Here is a 23,063-nt window from a genome sequence, read left to right on the forward strand (position 1 = left end):
AACATGAGTTGTAAAGAGTCCTTGAAAGTGAGCCTCTGGGTTGTAGAATATCTTCAGAGTTGTGGTGAGAAGTTATCCATGGCATTTCAGGAGCTTGATGGTTGTAAGGTAATAACTGTTCCTGTTCAGTTCTGATGAAGGTCTTGGCCTGAAACGTCGACTGGTTACTCTTTTCCATAGATGCTGCTTGACTTGCTGAGTTTCCCCAACATTTTTTGTGTTGCTTGTGTGCTGTCACGGGGCAGATCCAATGCCATGGAATTTAAAGCTGCTGTCCCTCTCCACCTCTGATCCCCTGAGGAGGACTGGCTTATGGACTTCTCTTTGGTTTTACTGACACTGAGAGAACATTGTTGTGGCACCATTCAGCCAGATTTTCAATCTTCCTCCATATTTCAATTTGTCACCACCTTTGACTTGGCTAACAACAGTGGTGTCATCAGCAAGCTTAGATACAGCATTGGAACTGTACTTAGCCACAGAATCTTAGGTATATTGTAATTAAATCAGGGGGCTAAGTACACAGCCTTGTGCTTACGTTGAGTGCAGAGATGTTGTTGCCAGTCATGCTAAATGGCGTCTGCAGGTGAGTAAATCTAGGATGTAGTTGCATGACACTTGGTCCTCTGGATCATTAATGTAGACTGTGACGATCCGGGACCCCAGCAACAGTGCTTGCAGCACCCCACTAATCATAGCATCTTTATCTCATAACCTCTTGGGTGTCAACGCATTAAAGATCTTTTGAAAGTATGAAAACACCACATCCAATGGTTCTTTTATCTGTTTTGCTGGTTATAAGTTTAAAACACTGTAATGTGCACCAAACATGATTTCCCTCCCATATTTCCACGTTGGCTCTGCCTGATGAGATTAATTTCTAAGCACCCTGTCGTTATTTCCTTAAGAATAGAATTTTGCACTTCCCCTGCCACTAATATCAGACAAAACCATACATACACCTTGCTGATGACACCACTGTTGTTAGCCAAATCAAAGGTGGTGACAAATTGGTATATAGGAGGAAGATTGAAAATCTGGCAGAGTGGTGCCACAACAATGTTTCCCAGCTTTTCTCTTTCCTTACTCACAGAGTGAGGCTATACTTCATACCTTTCAGTGCTAGAAAACTATTCAGAGTCCAGAGGAAGCTAGTTAACAGTGCAAATGCTAAATCCATTGCTGCCTTGTTCAAGGTGTCTGCAGGCAGATCACTGGATCGTGGTAATTTCTCCAACTGTTTCCTAACCAATGTTAATTTATTTCAACTCCTTATTCACTCTCAGCCTTCTGTTCGTTACTTCTGGAGGTCTTCTGTGAAAATGGGCCCAGAGTGTTTAATTTCTCTGTTATTTGTTTATTTCCCAATATAATTTCTGCTTTCTGTATGTGAAAGATCCACATATATAAGAAGAAATACTGTCCCAACAAATTTGATTACAAAATGATAGAAATATTAAATTGTGAAAATATTAAATTGTGAACAGTGGTCAACTTGCCCATTGTTGTGGAAGGAGCTTGGATCATTAGGTTAGTGGGGATAATTCTACAAGTGCTGCATGTCTGTAGCAGGACTCTATTAATTCCAACTGGTCACCTAGTAGTTAATAACTAGTTCCTTAGAATGTGGCTCCACTACTACTACTACTACGTCGACTCAGGCCAAGGGGGCCAGTGTCCGGCACGATGACGGACTCTCCACTTCTCCCTCTCCCTCATCAGTGTGTTCAGTTCATCTACATTAGCCGCGCCACTGTCTTCTAGGACCGTGTTGACCATAGTCTTGGGAGGGCGCCCAGGGTTCATCCTCCCGTGCTCAGGTTCCCATATGCTGACTAGGATGGCAGGTAGCTCAGGGTGGCGTAGACAGTGCCCCGCTAGTTGCAGTCTTCTCACCTTGATTTTAGTGGAGAGCATCAGTAGGTTGTTACAGACCTCAACGTTCGTCATGTGCTGTTGCCAACTCACATCAAGAGCCACACGGAGCATTCGTGTATAGCAACCATCTAGAGACTTTCGCATTGTCTTGGTGAGTGTCCACGTCTCGCATCCCTACATGAGAATGGACTCTATGACTACTATGAAAATCCACCTCCCTGCTAAAATATGCACAATCCCTCCTACACAGTCAACCCCAAGCACACCCTCCTGCCCAACCAACCCCATAATCACACATATACTCCCATTACACCCATATCACTTTTCATGAATTCCTCGTTTAGAATGGGAGCAAGGGAACAGATGATGACTTGCAGACTTCAAAGGTTCACTGAATTGTCAAAGTATGCATTACAATACAACTCTGATATTCGTCTTCCCCAGATAGCCATGAAATACAGAAAGACTATGGGTGTTGATGAAAGATCAGACATCAACTCCGCCCCCCCCCCCCACCACTGGCACGAAAAAGAAAAAGACAAACTTTGCAGACCCCAAAATCCCCCCACGCTCCCGCTGCAAAAACACAGCGACAGTAACAGTCCCTGACCCCCTCACCTAAGACCCCAACACTCCGTCAGGTGTAGAAGCCAAAGAGTGAATGCTTGTCAATCCATGCATGGTTTATAATTTCTTCAGTGCTGGATGTTAATTACTTTGTTTGTTCTCCTTTAGGGGTTTTTCTGCAGCACCGAAGAGGATTTTAACGATTGGTGTCAAAGAATGAAAATGGTATGACTGATTCTTCTGATGTGAATTGGATCTTTGCAGCCAGATTCTGTCTGTCTGGCTACCTTCCTATTTACGCTTTAAAAAAAGACACATGCCATTGAGCTTGGGGAAGTAATGAGCATTAAGAGCAGCCAGAGTTCCCTTTGCACTTGCTTTCTGATGTAAAACAACCTGTGGTCTCTAGTGGAGACACAAGAAACTGCAGATGCTGAAATCAATAGGTAAAGACATGCTCTGTGTTTACCCCCACCCTTTCCTCCTCACATCTGGCTCCATCTGCCCCATCATTTTTCCTGTCTTTTCTGTCTCTTAACTATTGAGTGTCACCTCCTACCTAAACCCTCCCTCTTACCTCTTTACTGGCCCTCTTCTCTCCCCCCTGATGCAGGGTCTCAACTGTAAATGTCAGTAGTCCCTTTGCCTTCACAGATGCTGCCTGACCCATTGAATTCCTCCAGCAGTTTTTTTTTACAATTTATTAATAACATTTTTCTCAATTAGAATACCAGTTATCTCATTTGGAATTATCAGTAGAGTCTCGGTCAGAAGAATAGACTGAACTTGCTTAGGTAAAGTCAGTGATCACAGTTGGAAAAGAAATTGAAATAGGAGCATAATATATCCTGTCTGTAATGGTAGATTCCAATGGTGTTGGTTGAGTCGTTTGTTGTGCATTTTGTACACTAACATTGATTATTCCAAATCGAATTCTATTCTCATTTAACAGTTGTTTATTTCTGAAAGATTTTGGTCGTAGTGTTTAATTAAAAGCAAGATATTATTGTAACGTTGGGTTTAAGCTGCTGCTATGAAGTACATTTAAGATTCTGAAGGGGACAAATGCATTTCCTTGCGTGTTGTTGTATTACTGTGCCAGTGCAGTAAATCCAGAGGACACACATTGTCAGATGCAGTGCTGCAGCCCAGGGGCTTCACCATCCACTGAAGGACAGGCCAGAGTGTGCATCATGATCGTGGTGCACGGACGTGGCGAGTTTGTCTCAGTCCTGCGTACCCGACCTGAAACATCTTGCAGTCGAGTGTCATCCATTTTAGCAGCTAAGGGAGTTTCCCACCGTTATCTGGGTAGCGGTGTACATTGCACCTCAGGCCAATGTCAGACAGGCACCGGAGAAGCTGAGCACCATGAACAGCAGCCATCAAACTGCTGAAGCTGAACACCATGATTAGCACACCCTGATGCCTTCCTGATCATTCCAGGGGATTTCTATCAGGCCAGCTTCAAACAGTGTTTGACCAACCATCACCAACCTATTACATGTGGAACCAGAAGAGCCAACGAACTTGACTACTGTTGCATCACCGTAAAGAATGCTTACTGTGCAATTCCATGCCTGCACTTTGGCAAGTCCAATCACCTGGCTGTACTTCTACTCCCAGCGTACAGGCAGAGACTGAGAACTGCCACACCAATGGTGAGGACACAGAAGGGAGGTGGAGAAGTGTGTACAGAGCTACTTTGTATTGGTGGACTGGACGATATTCAAGGATTCATCTTCAAATCTGAATGAATACGCCACAGTTGTCACCAATTTCATCAAGACCAGTGTGGATGAATGTATGGCTTCGAGGATGTATCGGACATACCCAAATGAAAAGCCACGGATGAACCAGGAGATTTGCAGTTTCCTGAGGGCTAGATCTGTGGCATTCAGTACCAATGATACAGAACTATACATGTAGTCCAGGTACATCTTTTGGAAGGCAGAAGTTAGAGACAGAACCAGATCTACATCAGCTCTGGCAGAGTTTGCGGAGTTTACTTCCTATAAAGCAAAACCTAACATGAATGGCAGTGAGGCCTCACTCCCAGATGAGCTCAATGCCTTTTATGCTCACTTTGAAAGGGAGAATAAAACTACACCAGTGCAAGTCCTGGCAGTATCTGGCAATCCTGTGATCTATGGTATACCTGGTATGGCACTGAAAACCTGTGACAACCTGTATTCAAATTTATCTTCAATCTGTCACTGCTGTAGTTGGAGTCTCCCACCTGCTTAAAAAGGAGAATCATACCAGTGCCCGAAAAGAGCAGGGAGAGCTGCCTCAACAACCATCACCCTGTTGCACTCACATCTACTGTGATGAAATACTTCAAGAGGTTGCTCATGGCCAGAGTCAACTCCTGCCTAAGCAAGAACCTGGACCTGCTGCAACTTGCTACTGCCACGTTAGTTCTACAACAGATGTAGTCCCATTCAGCCTCAGACTATCTGGACAACAGCAATACCTATGTCAGGCTGCTGTTTATTAATTACAACTCAGTATTCAACACCATCATACCCTCTGTACTAATCTATAAGCTCCAAAACCTGGGCCTCTATATGTCCCTCTGCAACAGGATCCTTGACTTCCTCATTGGGAAACTGCAGTTGTGGGGTTCAGAAATAACATCTTCTCCTTTAACAGCGCACACATCAACGATGCATGCTTAGCCCACTGCTCTACTCTCTCTACACCCATGACTGTATGGTTAGGCACAGCTCAAGCTTGTATAAGATGTTGGTGAGGCCTAACTTGGAGTTGTGTGTGTAGTTTTGGTCATTTACCTACAGGAAAATGTAAAGAAGGTTGAAAGAGTACAGAGAAAATTTACAAGTATGTTGATGGGTCCGGAGGACCTGAGTTATAAGGAAAGATTGAATAGGTTAGGTCTGTATTCCTTAGAATGTTGAACATTGAGAGGAGATTTGATAGAGGTATACAAAATTATGAGGGGTATAGAAAGGGTAAATGCAAGCAGACTTTTTGCACTGAGATTGGGGTGGGACTACAACTAGAAGACATTGGTTAATGAAAGGTGAAAGATAAAAAGTTTAAGGGGAACATGAGGGGAAACTTACTCACTCGGAGGATCATGAGAGTGTGGAACAAGCTGCCAGCACAAGTGGTGCATGCAAGCTCAATTTCAACATTTAAAGGAAGTTTGGATAGGTACATGGTAGGGGCTATGGTCCCAGCACAGGTCGATGAGAGTAGGCAGTTTAAATGGCTTTGACATGGACTAGATGTGCCAAGTGCTTTCAGTGCTGTATGACTCGAAAGCCACCTATAAATTTGCCAATGACACTACTATTGTTGGCAGGCTTTCAGATGGTGTTGAAGAGGCATACAGGAGTGAGGTAGATCAGCCAGTTGAGTGGTATTACAATAACACTCAATGTAAGTAAGACCAAGGAATTGATTGTGGATCTCAGGGAGGGGAGGTTGAGGAAATACACTCCTGTACTCAGCGACGAATCAGCAGTGGAAAGGGTGAGCCGTCTCAAGTTCTTTGGTATCAACATCTCTGAAAATATATCCTGGGCTCAACGTATTAATGCAGTTACAAACAAGGCATGACAGTGGTTACTCATTAGGGGTTTGAGCAGATTTGGTGTGTCACCAAAAACTCTCGCAAATTTCTATAGATGGACCATGGAGAGCATTCTAACTAGTTGCGTCACTGTCTGGTATGGAGGGCCCACTGCACGGATCAGAAAAGCTGAAGAAGGTTGCAGATTCAGCCAGCTCAATCATGGGCACAAGATTCCCTGGCATCAAGGACACCCTCAAGAGGTGATGCCTCAGAAAGATGGCATATGTCATAAAGTGCACCCGTCACTTAGGACCTGCCCTCTTCTCATTGCTACCATCAGGGAGGAGATATCGGAGCCTGAAGACACACACTCATCATTTCTTAGGAATAGCTTTTTCTGTTCTACCATCAGGTTCCTGAATGGAAAGTGAACCAACCTATGAACACTGCCTATTTTTTTCTGCTTTCTTTTTGTAGCACTTAAATTTTTAGATATACTTACTGTAATTTATTGTGTTTTTAATATATTGCACTGAGCTACTGCTGTGAAACAAGTTTTAGAACATACGCCTGTGATATTAAACCTAGTTCTGACTTTGATTCATTGGTCAGTCAACCACCAAATACAGTGCTGCAACGTTTGGTTTCTCTCTGGCTGAAAGATTTAATTCTTCATTGATTTTGTATTCAAAGCCTCTTGAAAGTTTTTTTTTTGCATTATTTTAGGGATCAATTTCCACAACCCGTCTTTTATTGAAAATCTTAAAAACTGTCCTTAATTTTCACTACATGTTCTACATCTGCAGTGCTGACAGTTCAATCCTCCTCACTTAACTAGTACTTTGTACCACTCATTCCCAGATTGTATATTTGACACCGGTAGAACTCTGCTTGGTAAATTGACGGTTTCACAGCTCTTTTATCTCTGCAGATTTCACAAGAAAAAGATGCCCTACCAATGTTTGAGCTGATGGATCACCAGAACACTCGCTTCCCTGATGTCCACTGCCTTACGCCTGGTAACAAACTATTCTCATTGAATTATTACTTTTGTTATTTATATTAGTTGTATCTAATAGAAATTTCAACTCTGGGAGGGCACATCTTGTACAACCTCTCATGGCCCTAGAACATCCTCCACAGTCGAGAAAGCTCACCAATGCCTCTATTTTCTGGGAAGACTGAAGAGAGCTGGTCTATGCACATCGATGCCTACAGATCCTAACATGCTGTATCACTGTGGTAGACAGGAGGTCTCTAGAATGGGGAGTTAAAGCTGTCCGATGCATCACAGGCACCAGTCTACCCACCATCACAGACATATGTACCAGAAAACAGTACCCACCCTGGTAATGGATTGTCTGTCCCACTCCCATCAGGGAAGAGGCTACACTGCATCCACACCGGGGCTACTAAATTCAGAAACAGAACTTTCCATCAGGCTGATCAACCAGCCCCACCACCGTTACATACACATCATCTACCATTGTGTTCTGTGCATACCATCAGTCTATGTACATAAGTTAACTTGTACATTGTACTTTTATATTCATATTTATTGATTATGTTGTTCTGTGTTCTTTATGGTTACTCTGCATTGAATCCAGAGTACAATCATTACTTTTTCCTTTGCACTCATGAAAATATGCAACCTTGAATCTTGGTTAGTTTGTGAATTGAATGTTTAAACTAACCACTGTCTGTCACTTCCTCCCCAGACTTTACAGATTCTGAAAGGCTGGAACGGTTCTTTGATTCTGAAGATGAAGATTTTGAGATCCTCTCATTATAATAGGAATTCAGCTTTGAAAGCAAAGTGTTGGTGATTCTCATGCTGCCAGTATTCTGAAGAAGCAGTAAATTGGCGCAGGTTTCATGAATTCACATCATCATCAGTGCACTGGGGTTCTCGGATGGTGCGTATTGTACTGGTCGCTGCTGAGAACAAATATTCCTCATCTGTGAGCTAGCTCAGATCTCCCTGCAGACTACTTGATGATTAAATGCAAACCTGCCTCTCTGCTTTATCAGCACATCATATTTACCATCCACTTCAGCAACAGGTTTTTTGTTGTACTTTAGCAGCGTATTTGGACGACATAAATTGAAAGCTCCTGCTGTTCTATCCAGCAGCTTGTTCTTCAGCAGTCCTGCAGCAACAGAATGGCTTCCAGTTGGATTTAAGGCAGCAATATAAAATAAAAAGTAGTGAGATTGCAGACAGCTTGGATTCTCTGTCACATCAGGAACCTATTTTAAACCATCTCTCTCCAAGCTGAATCAGATCAGCAGTTTGCTTAGGTTACACTGAGAATTGTGGTACAGGTATGCAAGTGTTTCTTGTTAAAGGAGTGTATTTGATTACATTCTTTATATTGGAGAGATTTTGTTTTCTCTTAGAAAAGTTGGACCAACTATCTTTGTTACCCTCAGCCCCAATCAAAAGGTTTGAAGTATATAGACTATGTTATGTTTAATGAGAAAGAAAAGTTGTGCTGTACAATAACATCATTGTGCTCAGTTTTCAGATTTTGGACAGGTTTTGGAGACACAGGGAACAACTTAGTGATGACCTCACTGATCCTAGAATCAGTTTGAGATCTGAATATGGGGACCACATGACTCATGAATCCTTACAAAGGAATTACTTAAGTAAGGTACCAGTTACACCTCTGAGTAACATAGTTGCCTGAGAGAAAGTTGTAGATACAAGTCTCATTCCAAAGCATGAGCACAAAAAGGCCAGGCTCACATTCCGATAGAGCATATACAATATTAAGGGTACCATCTCTGTAATGAGATTTTGTGGAGGCCCTATCTGCCATTCCACATTGGATCTAAATTATCTCACTGGATAATTTAACAAGAGCAGAAGCACTGTCCCCCCCATGTTGTCCTGTAACCAACACTAAAATGGGTAATCTGATCATGATCAAACTCCATTGTTGGAACTTTACTTGTATGCAGATTAACTCCTGTATTTATCAGTATTAAAAGACAGCCCAAGCTTCAGTGGCTGACTGGTGATTTGGAACATGAAATCATAAAGACACTGTACAAACTGAATACTTTTAATCAGCAGCTTGAGGTATATATGTATTGAATATACTTTATATCTCAGACAGCTAATTCCTGCACTACCCTTAGATGACAGTGGTTCAGTTTGACACCTCTCCCCATCTATACCAACAACACAATTTCTTTAAAGCTGAGATTGTTTGAATAGTAGGCACAGTAAAACATAACAGTTTATAGAAGTAGGTTTGCACTAAACCCGAGAAATATCAATTAACCACTCCATATAATTAATACAAGTTGAACTCTTAATTGTATGAAGTTACTAACATCTTCATAAATACTGTTTTTTAGTAATTCAATGTACACAAGCAATTAAGCAATGTGTGTATTGAAATGTAATGAAGGTACACGCCATTGACCAAGTGGTGGGATGTTAACAACTTGAGGTAAATTCTACAGGCAGTCCTGAGCTATTGGCCTTTGTTGAAAACTGTACAAGTCCCATGGTTTTGTTTAGGAGGATGGCAACATGTTTTAATACAGGAGATGGTGAAGAGGTGTGACCTTGGTCTTCAGTGAAAAGGATGGTACATTGAAGGTGAAAGGGCCAGATTTACCAGCACACTGATGTTCACTCTTAACCTTGTTCAAATAGCACCTATTTAAAGAGGCTGATTAAGTGGACTGCTGAACTGTAATACCTAAATAAATTGTTTATAATGTAATAATGGCTGAAAAGATTTCTTTTGGTTGATGTGAAGAGACTGCAACCTCACATAGTAGTTTAATTAACTTTTTTTCGGAGTTATGGCTTATCCTTCCCAATTTCCCATCTACATCCCCAGTTTCTACCTCTCGGTTACATACTGCAGGCAGTTTACAGTAGTCAGTTAACCTACCAATGGGGCGTGGGAACAAGCAGGAGCACCCTGGGGAAACCCACAGGATCAGTGCAGGTACAAACTTTACACAAGCAGCTCTGTTGCCTTTAATGTAACTGACTGGCTATTACCATTCACAATATTTTAACTCGCTCAAAACAAAAGCAGTAACTGTAGAAGCCCTGCTTTCTCAAGAAACTGAATGTTATAACCTTTCAAGTATTATAGGATTGCCAGTGATGTGGGAACTGGTGGACTGCCCAACTCCACAAAACAGTAAGCATATACTTACAAGTGCCAGACTAAAAAGCCCATTATTGTTTTGCACCTGATATATTAAAATGTTTTACAATGTTGGCATCACCTTTTAATCCTTTATAGCAAGAGCTATAGTCAGGAAGGTGAAGTTACTGTTTTGTGGAGTTTGAGATGCTCCTAATCTCATCTTTTCTGAGGTCCTTACGGTGAAGACGGTATCAATGACCCTTGAACATCAACCCTAGTATGTTATCATTTTTCCATCATATCCTGACTGAGCCTGCATGGCTTGACAGTTATACTGTGGATATCTGATACCTTGAAGTTTAGGAGTAGAAAGTTTTGTTTGAAGGAAGATTTTCTCACTCACACCCTTCCTAACTGGTCCCAGGTACACTCAGACCAATCCCTTGCTCAATCTGCATCTAACTTGCAACCTACTGGGTTTCCTCCCAACTCACCTTTGCTGTGTGGGAACAACTCCAAACATTAAACCTTTAGTTCATGGGCTAGTCTTTTCTCTCCTCCCTAACTCTGCCCCCATGACCTTATGTTCATTGGGTTATAGCTGTGGCTTACAGTTCAAATTTTTGAATATAGCCATTCCCCTTTGTTTCATTACTCCCTACCATTGGTAAGATCTCTCTACTGTATGCACCCATATGTCCAAGGACAAATGGGCAGGTCACAGTAAATGAGCAATCAGTCACATAGTTAATGTTTTTAACAGTAGTTGAATAGTTACCTGTAATAATAAAGTATTCAAAGCAGAATAGCTACTAACATTCTAGATATGGGTCAGGCTGGCTTCCATTAGTGACAGAGACTGCCACAATTAACTAGGGAAATTATCGCATTAATAAAACTAGATCAATAAAGGGGTTTTCAAAAGCAGTAAATGGAAGTACTGAATTGGTTTGTACTGCTAAGCAGAAACCACTGTAATAAATAGAAAGTCTACGAAGGAGTTTTATTTTAAAGTTTCAATAATAGTACAACACAGTAAGGAAACAGGCCCTTCAGCCCAATTCATACATATTTATTTTTTTCCCTATCCATACAACTATTCAATGCCTTTTAAAGGTTGTAATGATACATGCCCCTCTAATTTTGAACGCCCTACTCTAGAGAAGGTGGAACAGTTAACCACCAAGCTCCTGAACCAGCATGGATAACTTCACTCACCCGAACAGATTCCACAACCGATGGACTCACTTTGAAGGATTCTGTGACTCATGTTCTCAGTATTTTTTGTTTGTACAATTTGTTGTCTTGTTTATCAGTCTTTGTGTGATTCTATTATATTCCTCTGTGCTACTGTGAATGCCCTGAACTGATTCCACAACCTATGCACTCACTTTCAAGGACTCAATATTATGTTTTTTTACTTATTTTTTGGTATTTGCAGTTTGTCTCCTTTTGCACACTGGTTGTTTGTCAGTCTTTGTGTGTAGTTTTTCATTGATTGTATTGTTTCTTTGTATCTGCTGTGAATGATCACCCGCAAGAAAATGAATCCCACGGTAGTGTATGGTGCAATATACGTACTTTGATAATGAATTTATTTTGTAAGATTCACCCTTCAGCCTCCTGAGCACTAGGCAAATAAAGTCTTTATAACTCAAGCCTCTAGTCATGCTAAAAGATTTTAACGTTGTCTCTAGTTTAAATAAAATTTGGAGCAGTGCATGCAAATGTCTTATACAGGATGTCCCAACTACTGTACTCAGTATTTTGACTGAAGGGGAGCATACCAAATGCCTTCCTCTCTGCCCTGTCTACCCGTCACCACTTTCAGGTGTGACGAGAATACACATAAATTAAGATGTTAGCTGGCCTGGGCTGGCACCAGTGGGATCAGCAGTTGGTCTGCCACCTGTCTTCAGGAGAGAGAGAGATAAGGAAAACAATGGAGCAGCATTTGGAGATGTTAATGAAGGGACAGGAGAGTTTAACGGAAGGAGAGAGCTGTCAAGATCGGCTCCCCCTTTGAACCCTGAACCGTTTGAAGTGATGGACGGGCGATACCCCAGCAGGGGGATAAAAAGGGACAGGTTCGCTAAGGCAAGACACACACGACACCCCGAGGTAACGAGACCCTGGAAGCGGTGCGTCTCCCACAAGTCGCTGGGAAGTTTTGGAAGGCCGGTTGCGGGACCAGGCCATAGACGCACAGGGTGGAAAGGCACGATCAGCGGGAACCTGGAGTGTGTCCACCCTTGCCTGGGTGCCAGGTTCACCACAGAGAAACGATCGTATCTGGAAACGGAGGGGTCACGGTCGGTGACCTCAGATGACATCACAAAGGGCTCACCCGAAAGCTGACTGCAAAGGTCTGTGTGGAAGCCGTTTGAATATTCATTCATTTTGCTCTCTCTCTCCTTCCCCCCACTGTCCATCTCCCACGGCAGCGATTACTGCGAACTGAACTGAACTAAGTTAAATTGAACTGAACTTTGCGTCACTTTGAAACTGGTCATTTACCCCTAGACAACGATAGAAACATAGAAAATAGGTGCAGGAGTAGGCCATTCGGCCCTTCGAGCCTGCACCACCATTTATTATGATCATGGCTGATCATCCAACTCAGAACCCCGCCCCAGCCTTCCCTCCATACCCCCGACCCCCGTAGCCACAAGGGCCATATCTAACTTCCTCTTAAATATAGCCAATGAACTGGCCTCAACTGTTTCCTTTGGCAGAGAATTCCACAGATTCACCACTCTCTGTGTGAAGAAGTTTTTCCTAATCTCGATCCTAAAAGGCTTCCCCTCTATCCTCAAACTGTGGCCCCTCGTTCTGGACTTCCCCAACATCGGGAACAATCTTCCTGCATCTAGCCTGTCCAAACCCTTTAGGATCTTATACGTTTCAATCAGATCCCCCCTCAATCTTCTAAATTCCAACGAGTACAAGCCCAGTTCATCCAGTCTTTCTTCATATGAAAGTCCTGCCATCCCAGGAATCAATCTGGTGAACCTTCTTTGTACTCCCTCTATGGCGAGGATGTCTTTCCTCAGATTAGGGGACCAAAACTGCACACAATACTCCAGGTGTGGTCTCACCAAGGCCTTGTACAACTGCAGTAGTACCTCCCTGCTCCTGTACTCGAATCCTCTCGCTATAAATGCCAGCATACCATTTGCCTTTTTCACCACGTGCTGTACCTGCATGCCCACTTTCAATGACTGGTGTATAATGACACCCAGGTCTCGTTGCACCTCCCCTTTTCCTAATCGGCCACCATTCAGATAATAATGTTCTCCTATTTTTGCCACCAAAGTGGATAACTTCACATTTATCCACATTAAATTGCATCTGCCATGAATTTGCCCACTCACCCAACCTATCCAAGTCACCCTGCATCCTCTTAGCATCCTCCTCACAGCTAACACTGCCACCCAGCTTCGTGTCATCCGCAAACTTGGAGATGCTGCATTTAATTCCCTCATCCAAGTCATTAATATATATTGTAAACAACTGGGGTCCCAGCACTGAGCCTTGCGGTACCCCACTAGTCACCGCCTGCCATTCTGAAAAGGTCCCGTTTATTCCCACTCTTTGCTTCCTGTCTGCTAACCAATTCTCCACCCACACCAATACCTTACCCTCAATACCGTGTGCTTTAAGTTTGCACACTAATCTCCTGTGTGGGACCTTGTCAAAAGCCTTTTGAAAATCCAAATATACCACATCCACTGGTTCTCCCCTATCCACTCTACTAGTTACATCCTCAAAAAATTCTATGAGATTCGTCAGACATGATTTTCCTTTCACAAATCCATGCTGTCCGATCATTTCACCGCTTTCCAAATGTGCTGTTATCACATCCTTGATAACTGACTCCAGCAGTTTCCCCACCACCGACATTAGGCTAACCGGTCTATAATTCCCCGGTTTCTCTCTCCCTCCTTTTTTAAAAAGTGGAGTTACATTAGCCACCCTCCAATCCTCAGGAACTAGTCCAGAATCTAACGAGTTTTGAAAAATTATCACTAATGCATCCACTATTTCTTGGGCTACTTCCTTAAGCACTCTAGGATGCAGACCATCTGGCCCTGGGGATTTATCTGCCTTCAATCCCTTCAATTTACCTAACACCACTTCCCTACTAACATGTATTTCGCTCAGTTCCTCCATCTCACTGGACCCTCTGTCCCCTACTATTTCTGGAAGATTATTTATGTCCTCCTTAGTGAAGACAGAACCAAAGTAATTATTCAATTGGTCTGCCATGTCCTTGCTCCCCATAATCAATTCACCTGTTTCTGTCTGCAGGGGACCCACATTTGTCTTTACCAGTCTTTTCCTTTTTACATATCTATAAAAGCTTTTACAGTCCGTTTTTATGTTCCCTGCCAGTTTTCTCTCATAATCTTTTTTCCCCTTCCTAATTAAGCCCTTGTCCTCCTCTGCTGAACTCTGAATTTCTCCCAGTCCTCAGGTGAGCCACTTTCTCTGGCTAATTTGTATGCTTCTTCTTTGGAATTGATAGAGCTTGATTGATCCTGTTATCTTAATTCTGTGTACATGTGTGTTTATCTTTGCTGAACTGTTGCATTTATTATCCTTTTGATTAGAGTACTGTGTTGCTTGTTTCTTTAATAAAACTTTCTTAGTTCTAGTAATCCAGACTCCAACTGAGTGATCCATTTCTGCTGGTTTGGCAACCCAGTTATGGGGTACGTAACATAAGTGGGGTTCTCGTCCGCGATTTTGAACGCTAAATTTGGGACGGAGTCAATTGATTGGGTCAAAATTCCCGAAAGAAAGAAAAGACAAACAGCAGAAATGGAGGCTGAGGAATTTATAAAGGCGCCGACCTTGGAGGAATTAGAGGATGCCAGGAAAACGGAATTGGTAGCTGTGGCCAAACGGTTGAATCTTGCTAAGGGGAAGTCGACAATGAGGAGAGAGGAGATACACAGAGCTATCATAGAGCACTATGTATCTAAAGGTGTGTTTCCCCAAGGGGAGCTGGAGGTGGTGTCTATTGAAAAACCTGCTGGAGACGCGGTACAGGTGCAGCTTGAAAAACTGAGATTCGAGCACGAGTTCCGGGTACGGCAGTTAGAACACGAAGAGGAGCAGTTAGAAAGGCGGGAGAAAGAGAGAGAGTTAGAAAGGCAGGAGAAAGAGAAAGAGTTAGAAAGGCAGGAGAGAGAGAGAGACAGTTGGAGCGAGAGGAGAAACAGAGGGAAAGGGAATTCGAGCTGGAGAAGTTAAGGATAAGGGCAGAGCAGGGGCCCGTGCCGAACCAAGGTGGAGGGTTCCGGGCCACCCAGGAGGTTAGGCTGGTTCCCCCATTTGACGATACCGACGTGGATCGGTACTTTCTCCATTTCGAAAAAGTTGCTACGAGTCAGGACTGGCTGAGGGATAAGTCGGCTGTTTTGCTTCAGAGTGCACTGAAAGGGAAAGCCCAACAAGCTTACTCAGCTTTGTCCACGGAAGATGCCCAGAGGTATGAGGTGGTGAAAGAGGCCATCCTCAGGATTTATGAGTTGGTCCCGGAGGCATACCGGCGGAGGTTCCGGAATGCGAGGAAGCAGTGGGACCGCACGTATTTAGAGTTTGCCCGTGAGATGCAAACATATTGTGAGCGTTGGTACGCCTCGAAGGGGGTAGAGGGGGATTATGACAGACTGCTACAGCTGATACTGATTGAGCAGTTTAAAGGTTGTGTCCCTGAGGGTATGAGACCCTATCTAGATGAGAAAGAGGCAGCCACGTTAACCGCAACTGCTAAGTTAGTGGATGAGTATGCATTGACGCATAAAATGAAGTTTGCCCAAGTAAAGGCTACCAGAAGGGTCGTCAGAACGGCGGGGAGAGTCCACCAGAAAAGTCAGGTAAGTAAGCCGGGGACTAGTGAGAAGGATAAGGTAGACCCGGAGCAGTCTGGTAGGAAGTCTCCTGGGGTCGTCTGTTATAATTACGGGAAAGTCGGACACTTTGCATCCAGGTGCTTTGCCCCAGAGGAGACGGGAAAAGGGAAAACGGCGATTTTGACTGGCTGTATCGAGCTGGTAAACGAACCGCTAGGAAAGGACAGGTCTGCCAAAGTTCAGGAAGGGCGCGAGAGGTTTATCTCGGCCGGATTGGTGTCAGTGAAGGAGGGGTTAAAACCAGTTCCAGTGCGGATCTGGAGAGTCACAGGAGCGTGTCAGTCACTGATACTGAAGAGTGTATTAGAGTTTAGCTCAGAGACCCAGACTGGGGAGGTCAAGGTCAAAGGTATTGGGGAAGGGACAGAGGCAGTCCCTTTGCACCAGATACACCTACAAAGCAACCTGGTCTCTGGACTAGTCACGATCGGGGTGAGGTCCGAATTACCGATGAAAGGCGTGGAGGTCTTGCTTGGTAATGACCTCGCCGGGGGAATCGTGTTCCCAGCAGTGAGATTGACAGGTCAGCCTGCCAGCATTGAGGCCCCGCCCATGGACTCACAGGTTCATCACGGGACTGTGGTGGTAAATTTAGCTGAGACGTTTCTGCCAGCCTTGTACGAGAAGGGGGTAGAAAGTGAAAAGAAGGAGTGTAGTGAAACAAGAGGTAGGGAGGGAGCTGAGACAGACTTAGCATTAGCCAGGAAAGAATTTGTGCAGGCGCAGGAACGAGACGAGGGGCTGATGGTTTTGGTGGAGGAGGAAGTGCTAAGGAAGAAAGGGAGACCAAGTACCGTGCCCGCAGATGAGGAATGGAGGGTGGTGCAGAAGAGTTACGGGGATGAGATTTTTAACCTGGCCCACAAAGTACCCCCCTGGTGGACATTTTGCAGGGCTGGAGGAAACAGTTGGTGGAATCATGAAAGAGGTTTACCGGCCGCCCAGGAGGAAGGATGTTATTGATCATGGCAGACGCGAAGAGACGGTCACAGGCTTTTGATATGCGAACAAACCTAGTCGGTGTTAGCGCGGAAATCAATGAAGCTAGGGTCTCCCTGATAAGAGAAAAAAACCATCTTGAAAAGATGAGTATGGTATCGACCAGATGGGAGAAGGCTATTGTTTTGGCCAGCGCTGCTGATAAGGTCTCTCCCTTAATCCCCGAACAAAGCAACTCTTTAGGAGAAGTAATTAAACGACTCGCACACGTGTGTTTGATTGTCCCAAGGCGATGCAAAGAACTGGGACGTTGGGTGGTGTTTGTTACGCTAGGGTAGCCTAGCAAGCAACAGCCCTATAGAATGAGTAATTTAGTGACGAAAGGGCTGACGAACACAGAGGTGTGTATTGGCGATGTAATACGGCTGTCTGAAGCCAGCTTGATAGTGAACCTTATAAAAAATGAGTTCAGCCACACGAAGGTCACTTACCTGGGAATTGTGGTGACACAGGGGCAGCTGGCAGCGATGCAAGTTACAGTGCGGGCTATCTCTGACATCCCAACCCCAACAGACAAGAGGGCCCTCAGAAGGTTCTTGGAGATGGTGGGGTACTGTAGGAAGTTTGCAATAACTCTGTGGTTACTATCCCTCCCCCTCCTACTAAGCCCTTGTGAGAGAAAACTAAGTCGGAATGGGACGACCCTTGTTATTGTGGCCCGGGACGAAACCCAATGAGAGGTTACATTGATCGCAATTCATCAGTGTTTTTGGCCACTATGAAGTTTGCTAAGTTGGAGCCTGGTCTAAGGGATTATTAATAACACATATAAAAGGAACAGAAAATGTGATGGCTGACTGTCTGTCAGGTGTTGACAACTTCAAATTCGCTGTATTAGCCAAATAGCTGATAAAGATGTATACTTGTGTGTATCAAATAATGTATTCATGTTTGTAATTTTTACCCCAGTAAAAATCCTTAAAGGTGGGAAGTGTGACGAGAATACACATAAATTAAGATGTTAGCTGGCCTGGGCTGGCACCAGTGGGATCAGCAGTTGGTCTGCCACCTGTCTTCAGGAGAGAGAGAGAGATAAGAAAAACAATGGAGCAGCATTTGGAGATGTTAATGAAGGGACGGGAGAGAGTAACGGAAGGAGAGAGCTGTCAAGATCGGCTCCCCCTTTGTACCCTGAACCGTTTGAAGTGATGGACAGGCGATACCCCAGCAGGGGGATAAAAAGGGACAGGTTCGCTAAGGCAAGACACACACGACACCCCGAGGTAACGAGACCGTGGAAGCGGTGCGTCTCCCACAAGTCGGTGGGATGTTTTGGACAGTTGGTCGCGGGACAAGCCATAGACGCACAGGGTGGAAAGGCACGATCGGCGGGAACCTGGTGCGTGTCCACCCTTGCCTGGGTGCCAGGTTCACCACAGAGAAACGATCGTATCTGGAAACGGAGGGGTCACGGTCGGTGACCTCAGATGACATCACAAAGGGCTCACCCAAAAGCTGACTGCGAAGAATATCCAAGGTCTGTGTGGAAGCTGTTTGAATATTCATTCGTTTTGCTCTCTCTCTCCTTCCCCCCACTGTCCATCTCCCACGGCAGCGATTACTGCGAACTGAACTGAATTGAACTGAACTTTGCGTCACTTTGAAACTGGTCATTTACCCCTAGACAACGATAGAGCTTGATTGACCCTGTTATCTTAATTCTGTGTACATGTGTGTTTATCATTGCTGAACTGTTGCATTTATTATCCTTTTGATTAGAGTACTGTGTTGCTTGTTTAATAAAACTTTCTTCGTTCTAGTAATCCAGACTCTAACTGAGTGATCCATTTCTGCTGGTTTGGCAACCCAGTTACGGGGTACGTAACACAGGGAACTAGGTACTTGCACCCCTTGGTTGCCCAATTGTACAACACACCCCAGGCCATCACCACTTACTGTGCAGGTCCTGTCCTCATTTGTGCAGCTACTCACATTTCTCCAAATTAAACTCAATTTGCCATTCCTCAGTTAATCATGATCCTGTTATAATTTAGACAAGCTTCTTCAGTCCTCCAGACTATCAATTCCCTTCTCGTGACCTGGAGAGCACCAATGGAGGTGAAGGCCATGAGTGGCAGTACTTGCATTAACACTGCATGCTCCAACTATCCTGCAAACGCAAGGTACAGAACAACAGGTGACAATGCTTTCAAAAAGTACAAAGAAAAGATCGCATAAGGTAAGGGGATAGTACTTCATAAACTTTGGAAAGTATTGAGTTCAGTGCACCTCAAGCTGATGTCAATCTGATTGTGTTTATTTCTGCCTGTGACTCTCCCCCCCCCCCCCCCCAGGTAGTGCATTAACCTCTGTGGGTCCCAAAGTGTCTGCACTGCACTGAAGTGGAACTCATAGGATTGATGCAAAATTCTTTGCCCATCTTCGATAAACATTTGAGAACAGCAGATTCTCAATACCTCGGGCTTTCAAAACATTTAAATTGATTTGATTTATTTAAAACGTCATATTATTATAATTTTTAGCTTTATATTTACATTATGAACGATCTGAATTCTTTAATAAGAGACACTACTTTGTGATGGTAAACGGAAGTGCAGAAGGGAGACTGCACTCAGTCCCTCAGAATTGCCAAAGGACTAAATGGTATCCAACATTCAGCAGACTTCTACACTGCAGTGCAGAAATTCAATTATCTGAACACTGAAGAGAGGACCAGCAATTAACTAATCAGCTGTATTTCAAGGAACTACAAAAGAAGGTGAGGTCAGTCTGTTTGTGGCGTTAACAAGATGGTTCGGATAGGATAAACTATACTTATGTGTTCCCAAGTCTGCTTTGGCTAACTGTGGCTACAGTACTCATAAAAGATTCTGAATCAAATTCTCAAGAGAGTCAATAGCATGATCAAACAGCTGAACAGTGAAAGCAAAATACCAAAGTTCAACCCTTCTATATGTAAGCAACAAACGTTCTGTTCGTGGTAAAAGTGGGGCACCAGTTGGTCACAGCTGGAATACAAAGTGAAATGGACAGGAATCTTTTCTCTAGCTATTTCACACACACAAATAGGTGTTTATATCCTTTAGGTAACATGACACTGGTTGATTATTAATATTTATTAAGATAATTTTATTACAAAAATTCAATGTTTAAACGTGGAAATTTACACAAGGAACATGAAGATATCAGTAACTATTCAGAGAAACATGACAAACAGGCCCTCCAGTCCATTGAGTGAATATGCACCAATTTACACTCATCCTACACTAATCCCATTTTATTCTCCCTATTCCCATCAACTTGACCCAGATTCTACCACTTGCCTATACAAACTACTAGGGGCAATTTTTGGAATGTGTTTGGTATGTTGGGAGGAAACCAGAGCACTCAGAGGAAACCCACACAAGCACAGGGATAACATGCAAATTCCAGACACACATGCAGAAGTCAGGGCTGAACCAGAGTACTGTAACTGTGAACAGATGATACTCCACAGGAAATGTTGCTGACTGAAAGGTCACAAATAGGCAAGATTATAAATGTGTCACTGAATTTCGGTCTACTGCTTCCCTGAGATCTGGGTTGCTATATGTCCACAGATAAAGGACAAGAAACTGTTTTTCGCATTGGTAAACTGATTTTCTAATCCCATGCCTGGAAACAGAAGATTTTGTAATTCGGTGAATCAAATTAGGAAAGTTCATGTTGCATATTTGACTTTTGCTGAATATACCCTTCAATAATAATATTTTTTTTCTATATTTTGTATTGCATTGAACTGCTGCTGTTAACAAATTTCATGTCACATGCCGGTGATAACAAAACTGATTCTGATTCATGTGTTAGTCTCTTTACAGTCTTCCCTAGTTGATCTTTTGAGAAGTAACAGAGCAAGGAAATACAGCGAACAGTATTCAATTGTTTGATGTGTTCTAGCAGGATCCTGGAAATAGTTGTCAATTTCTACTTCCACACTATAATTCAGAATCATTGGCATATCAAAGCAGATACAGTTATGGATTTAAAAAAACAACATTATTTGGTATTAATAGGTGGCCAAACTGGCTTAACCCCAGCAGGCATTCATAATACTGTCAAGAGGGTCAGACAAAACGAAAATGAAGCAAGAGGGAAACATGAGGAAATCTGCAGATGCTGGAATTTCAAGCAACACACATAAAAATTGCTGGAGAACGCAGCAGGCCAGGCAGCATCTATAGGAAGAGGTACAGTTGACATTTTGGGCCGGGACCCTTCGTCAGGACTAACTGAAAGAAGAGATAGTAAGAGATTTGAAAGTGGGAGGGGGAGATCTGAAATGATAGAAGACAGGAGGGGGAGGGATGGAACTAAGAGCTGGACAGTTGATTGGCAAAAGGGATATGAGAGGATCATGGGACGGACGGGAGGCCTAGGGAGAAAGAAAGGGGGAGGGGAGCCCAGAGGATGGGCAAGGGGTATAGTGAGAGGGACAGAGGGAGAAAAAGGAGAGAGAAAAAAATAATAATAATAAAAGATAAATAAATAACAGATGGGGTACGAGGGGGAGGTGGGGCATTAATGTAAGTTAGAGAAGTCAATGTTCATGTCATCAGGTTGGAGGCTACCCAGACGGAATATAAGGTGTTGTTCCTCCAACCTGAGTGCGACTTCGTCTTTACAGCAGAGGAGGCCGTGGATAGACATGTCAGAATGGGAATGGAATGTGGAATCAAAATGTGCGGCCACTGGGAGATCCTGCTTTCTCTGGTGGACAGAGCGTAGGTGTTCAGCGAAACAGTCTCCCAGCCTGCGCTGGGTCTCGCCAATATATAAAAGGCCACATCGGGAGCACCAGACGCAGTATATCACCCCAGCCGACTCACAGGTGAAGTGTCACCTCACCTGGAAGGACTGTCTGGGGCCCTGAATGGTGGTGAGGGAGGAACCACTAAGCACATCTTTCCCTCCCCCCCGCTTTCCGCAGGGATCCCTCCCTACGCGACTCCCTTGTCCATTCGTACCCCCCATCCCTCCCCCCACTGATCTCCCTCCCGGCACTAATCCTTGTAAGCCGAACAAGTGCTACACATGCCTTTACACTTCCTCCCTCACTACCATTCAGGGCCCCAGACAGTCCTTCCAGGTGAGGCGACACTTCACCTGTGAGTCAGCTGGGGTGATATACTGTGTCCGGTGCTCCCGATGTGGCCTTCTATATATTGGCGAGACCCAGCACAGACTGGGAGATCATTTTGCTGAACACCTACGCTCTGTCCGCCAGAGAAAGCAGGATCTCCAGTGGCCACACATTTTAATTCCACAACCCATTCCCATTCTGTTATGTCTATCCACGGCCTCCTCTACTGTAAAGATGAAGCCACACTCAGGTTAGAGGAACACCACCTTATATTCCATCTGGGTAGCCTCCAACCTGATGGCATGAACATTGACTTCTCTAACTTCCACTAATGCCCCACCTCCCCCTCATACCCCATCCGTTATTTATTTATATACACACATTCTTTCTCTCTCTCTCTCCTTTTTCTCCCTCTGTCCTTCTCACTATACCCCTTGCCCATCCTCTGGGCTTCTCCCCCTTTCTTTCTCCCTAAGCCTCCCATCCGTCCCATGATCCTCTCATATCCCTTTTGCCAATCAACTTTCCAGCTCTTAGTTCCATCCCTCCCCCTCCTGTCTTCTATCATTTCAGATCTCCCCCTCCCACTTTAAAATCTCTTACTATCTCTTCTTTCAGTTAGTCCTGACAAAGGGTCCCAGCCTGAAATGTCGACTGTACCTCTTCCTCTAGATGCTGCCTGGCCTGCTGTGTTCACCAGCAATTTTTAAGTGTGAAGTGAGAGGGGCATACAAATATTTGAGCCTAGGACTCCAAATCTAGGTTTGAAACTGTACTGCCTGTACCTCAGCAACCTCCAGGCTAAGACATCTCACGCTGCAACTAAGTTCTACTGTTCCTCTTCTTCCACTCACTACTCCCCATCCACCCTGGTCTCTCACACCTCCCCTACCCAGCATCCCCTTTATTTCTCTAAACCCTCCTCTTTTTCCCACCCCACTTTCCCTAAC

At 44.0% G+C, this 23,063-nt stretch overlaps 1 protein-coding gene across 1 annotated transcript in view; it reads left to right on the forward strand.

Annotated features, from left to right (window-relative positions):
• atg4b (autophagy related 4B, cysteine peptidase) overlaps positions 1 to 11,756 on the forward strand; it is a 72,194-nt gene extending 60,438 nt beyond the window's left edge. Inside the window, exons 11-13 of the mRNA XM_072255810.1 lie at positions 2,614 to 2,670; positions 6,921 to 7,008; positions 7,708 to 11,756. Coding sequence (XP_072111911.1) covers positions 2,614 to 2,670; positions 6,921 to 7,008; positions 7,708 to 7,781 — 219 coding nt within the window. The 3' untranslated portion in view covers positions 7,782 to 11,756. The remainder of the gene's footprint in view (positions 1 to 2,613; positions 2,671 to 6,920; positions 7,009 to 7,707) is intronic.
• Positions 11,757 to 23,063: the final 11,307 nt, after the last annotated feature.

This window comes from Mobula birostris, chromosome 4, assembly GCF_030028105.1.
Source record: "Mobula birostris isolate sMobBir1 chromosome 4, sMobBir1.hap1, whole genome shotgun sequence".
Classification (NCBI taxonomy): Eukaryota; Metazoa; Chordata; class Chondrichthyes; order Myliobatiformes; family Myliobatidae; genus Mobula; species Mobula birostris.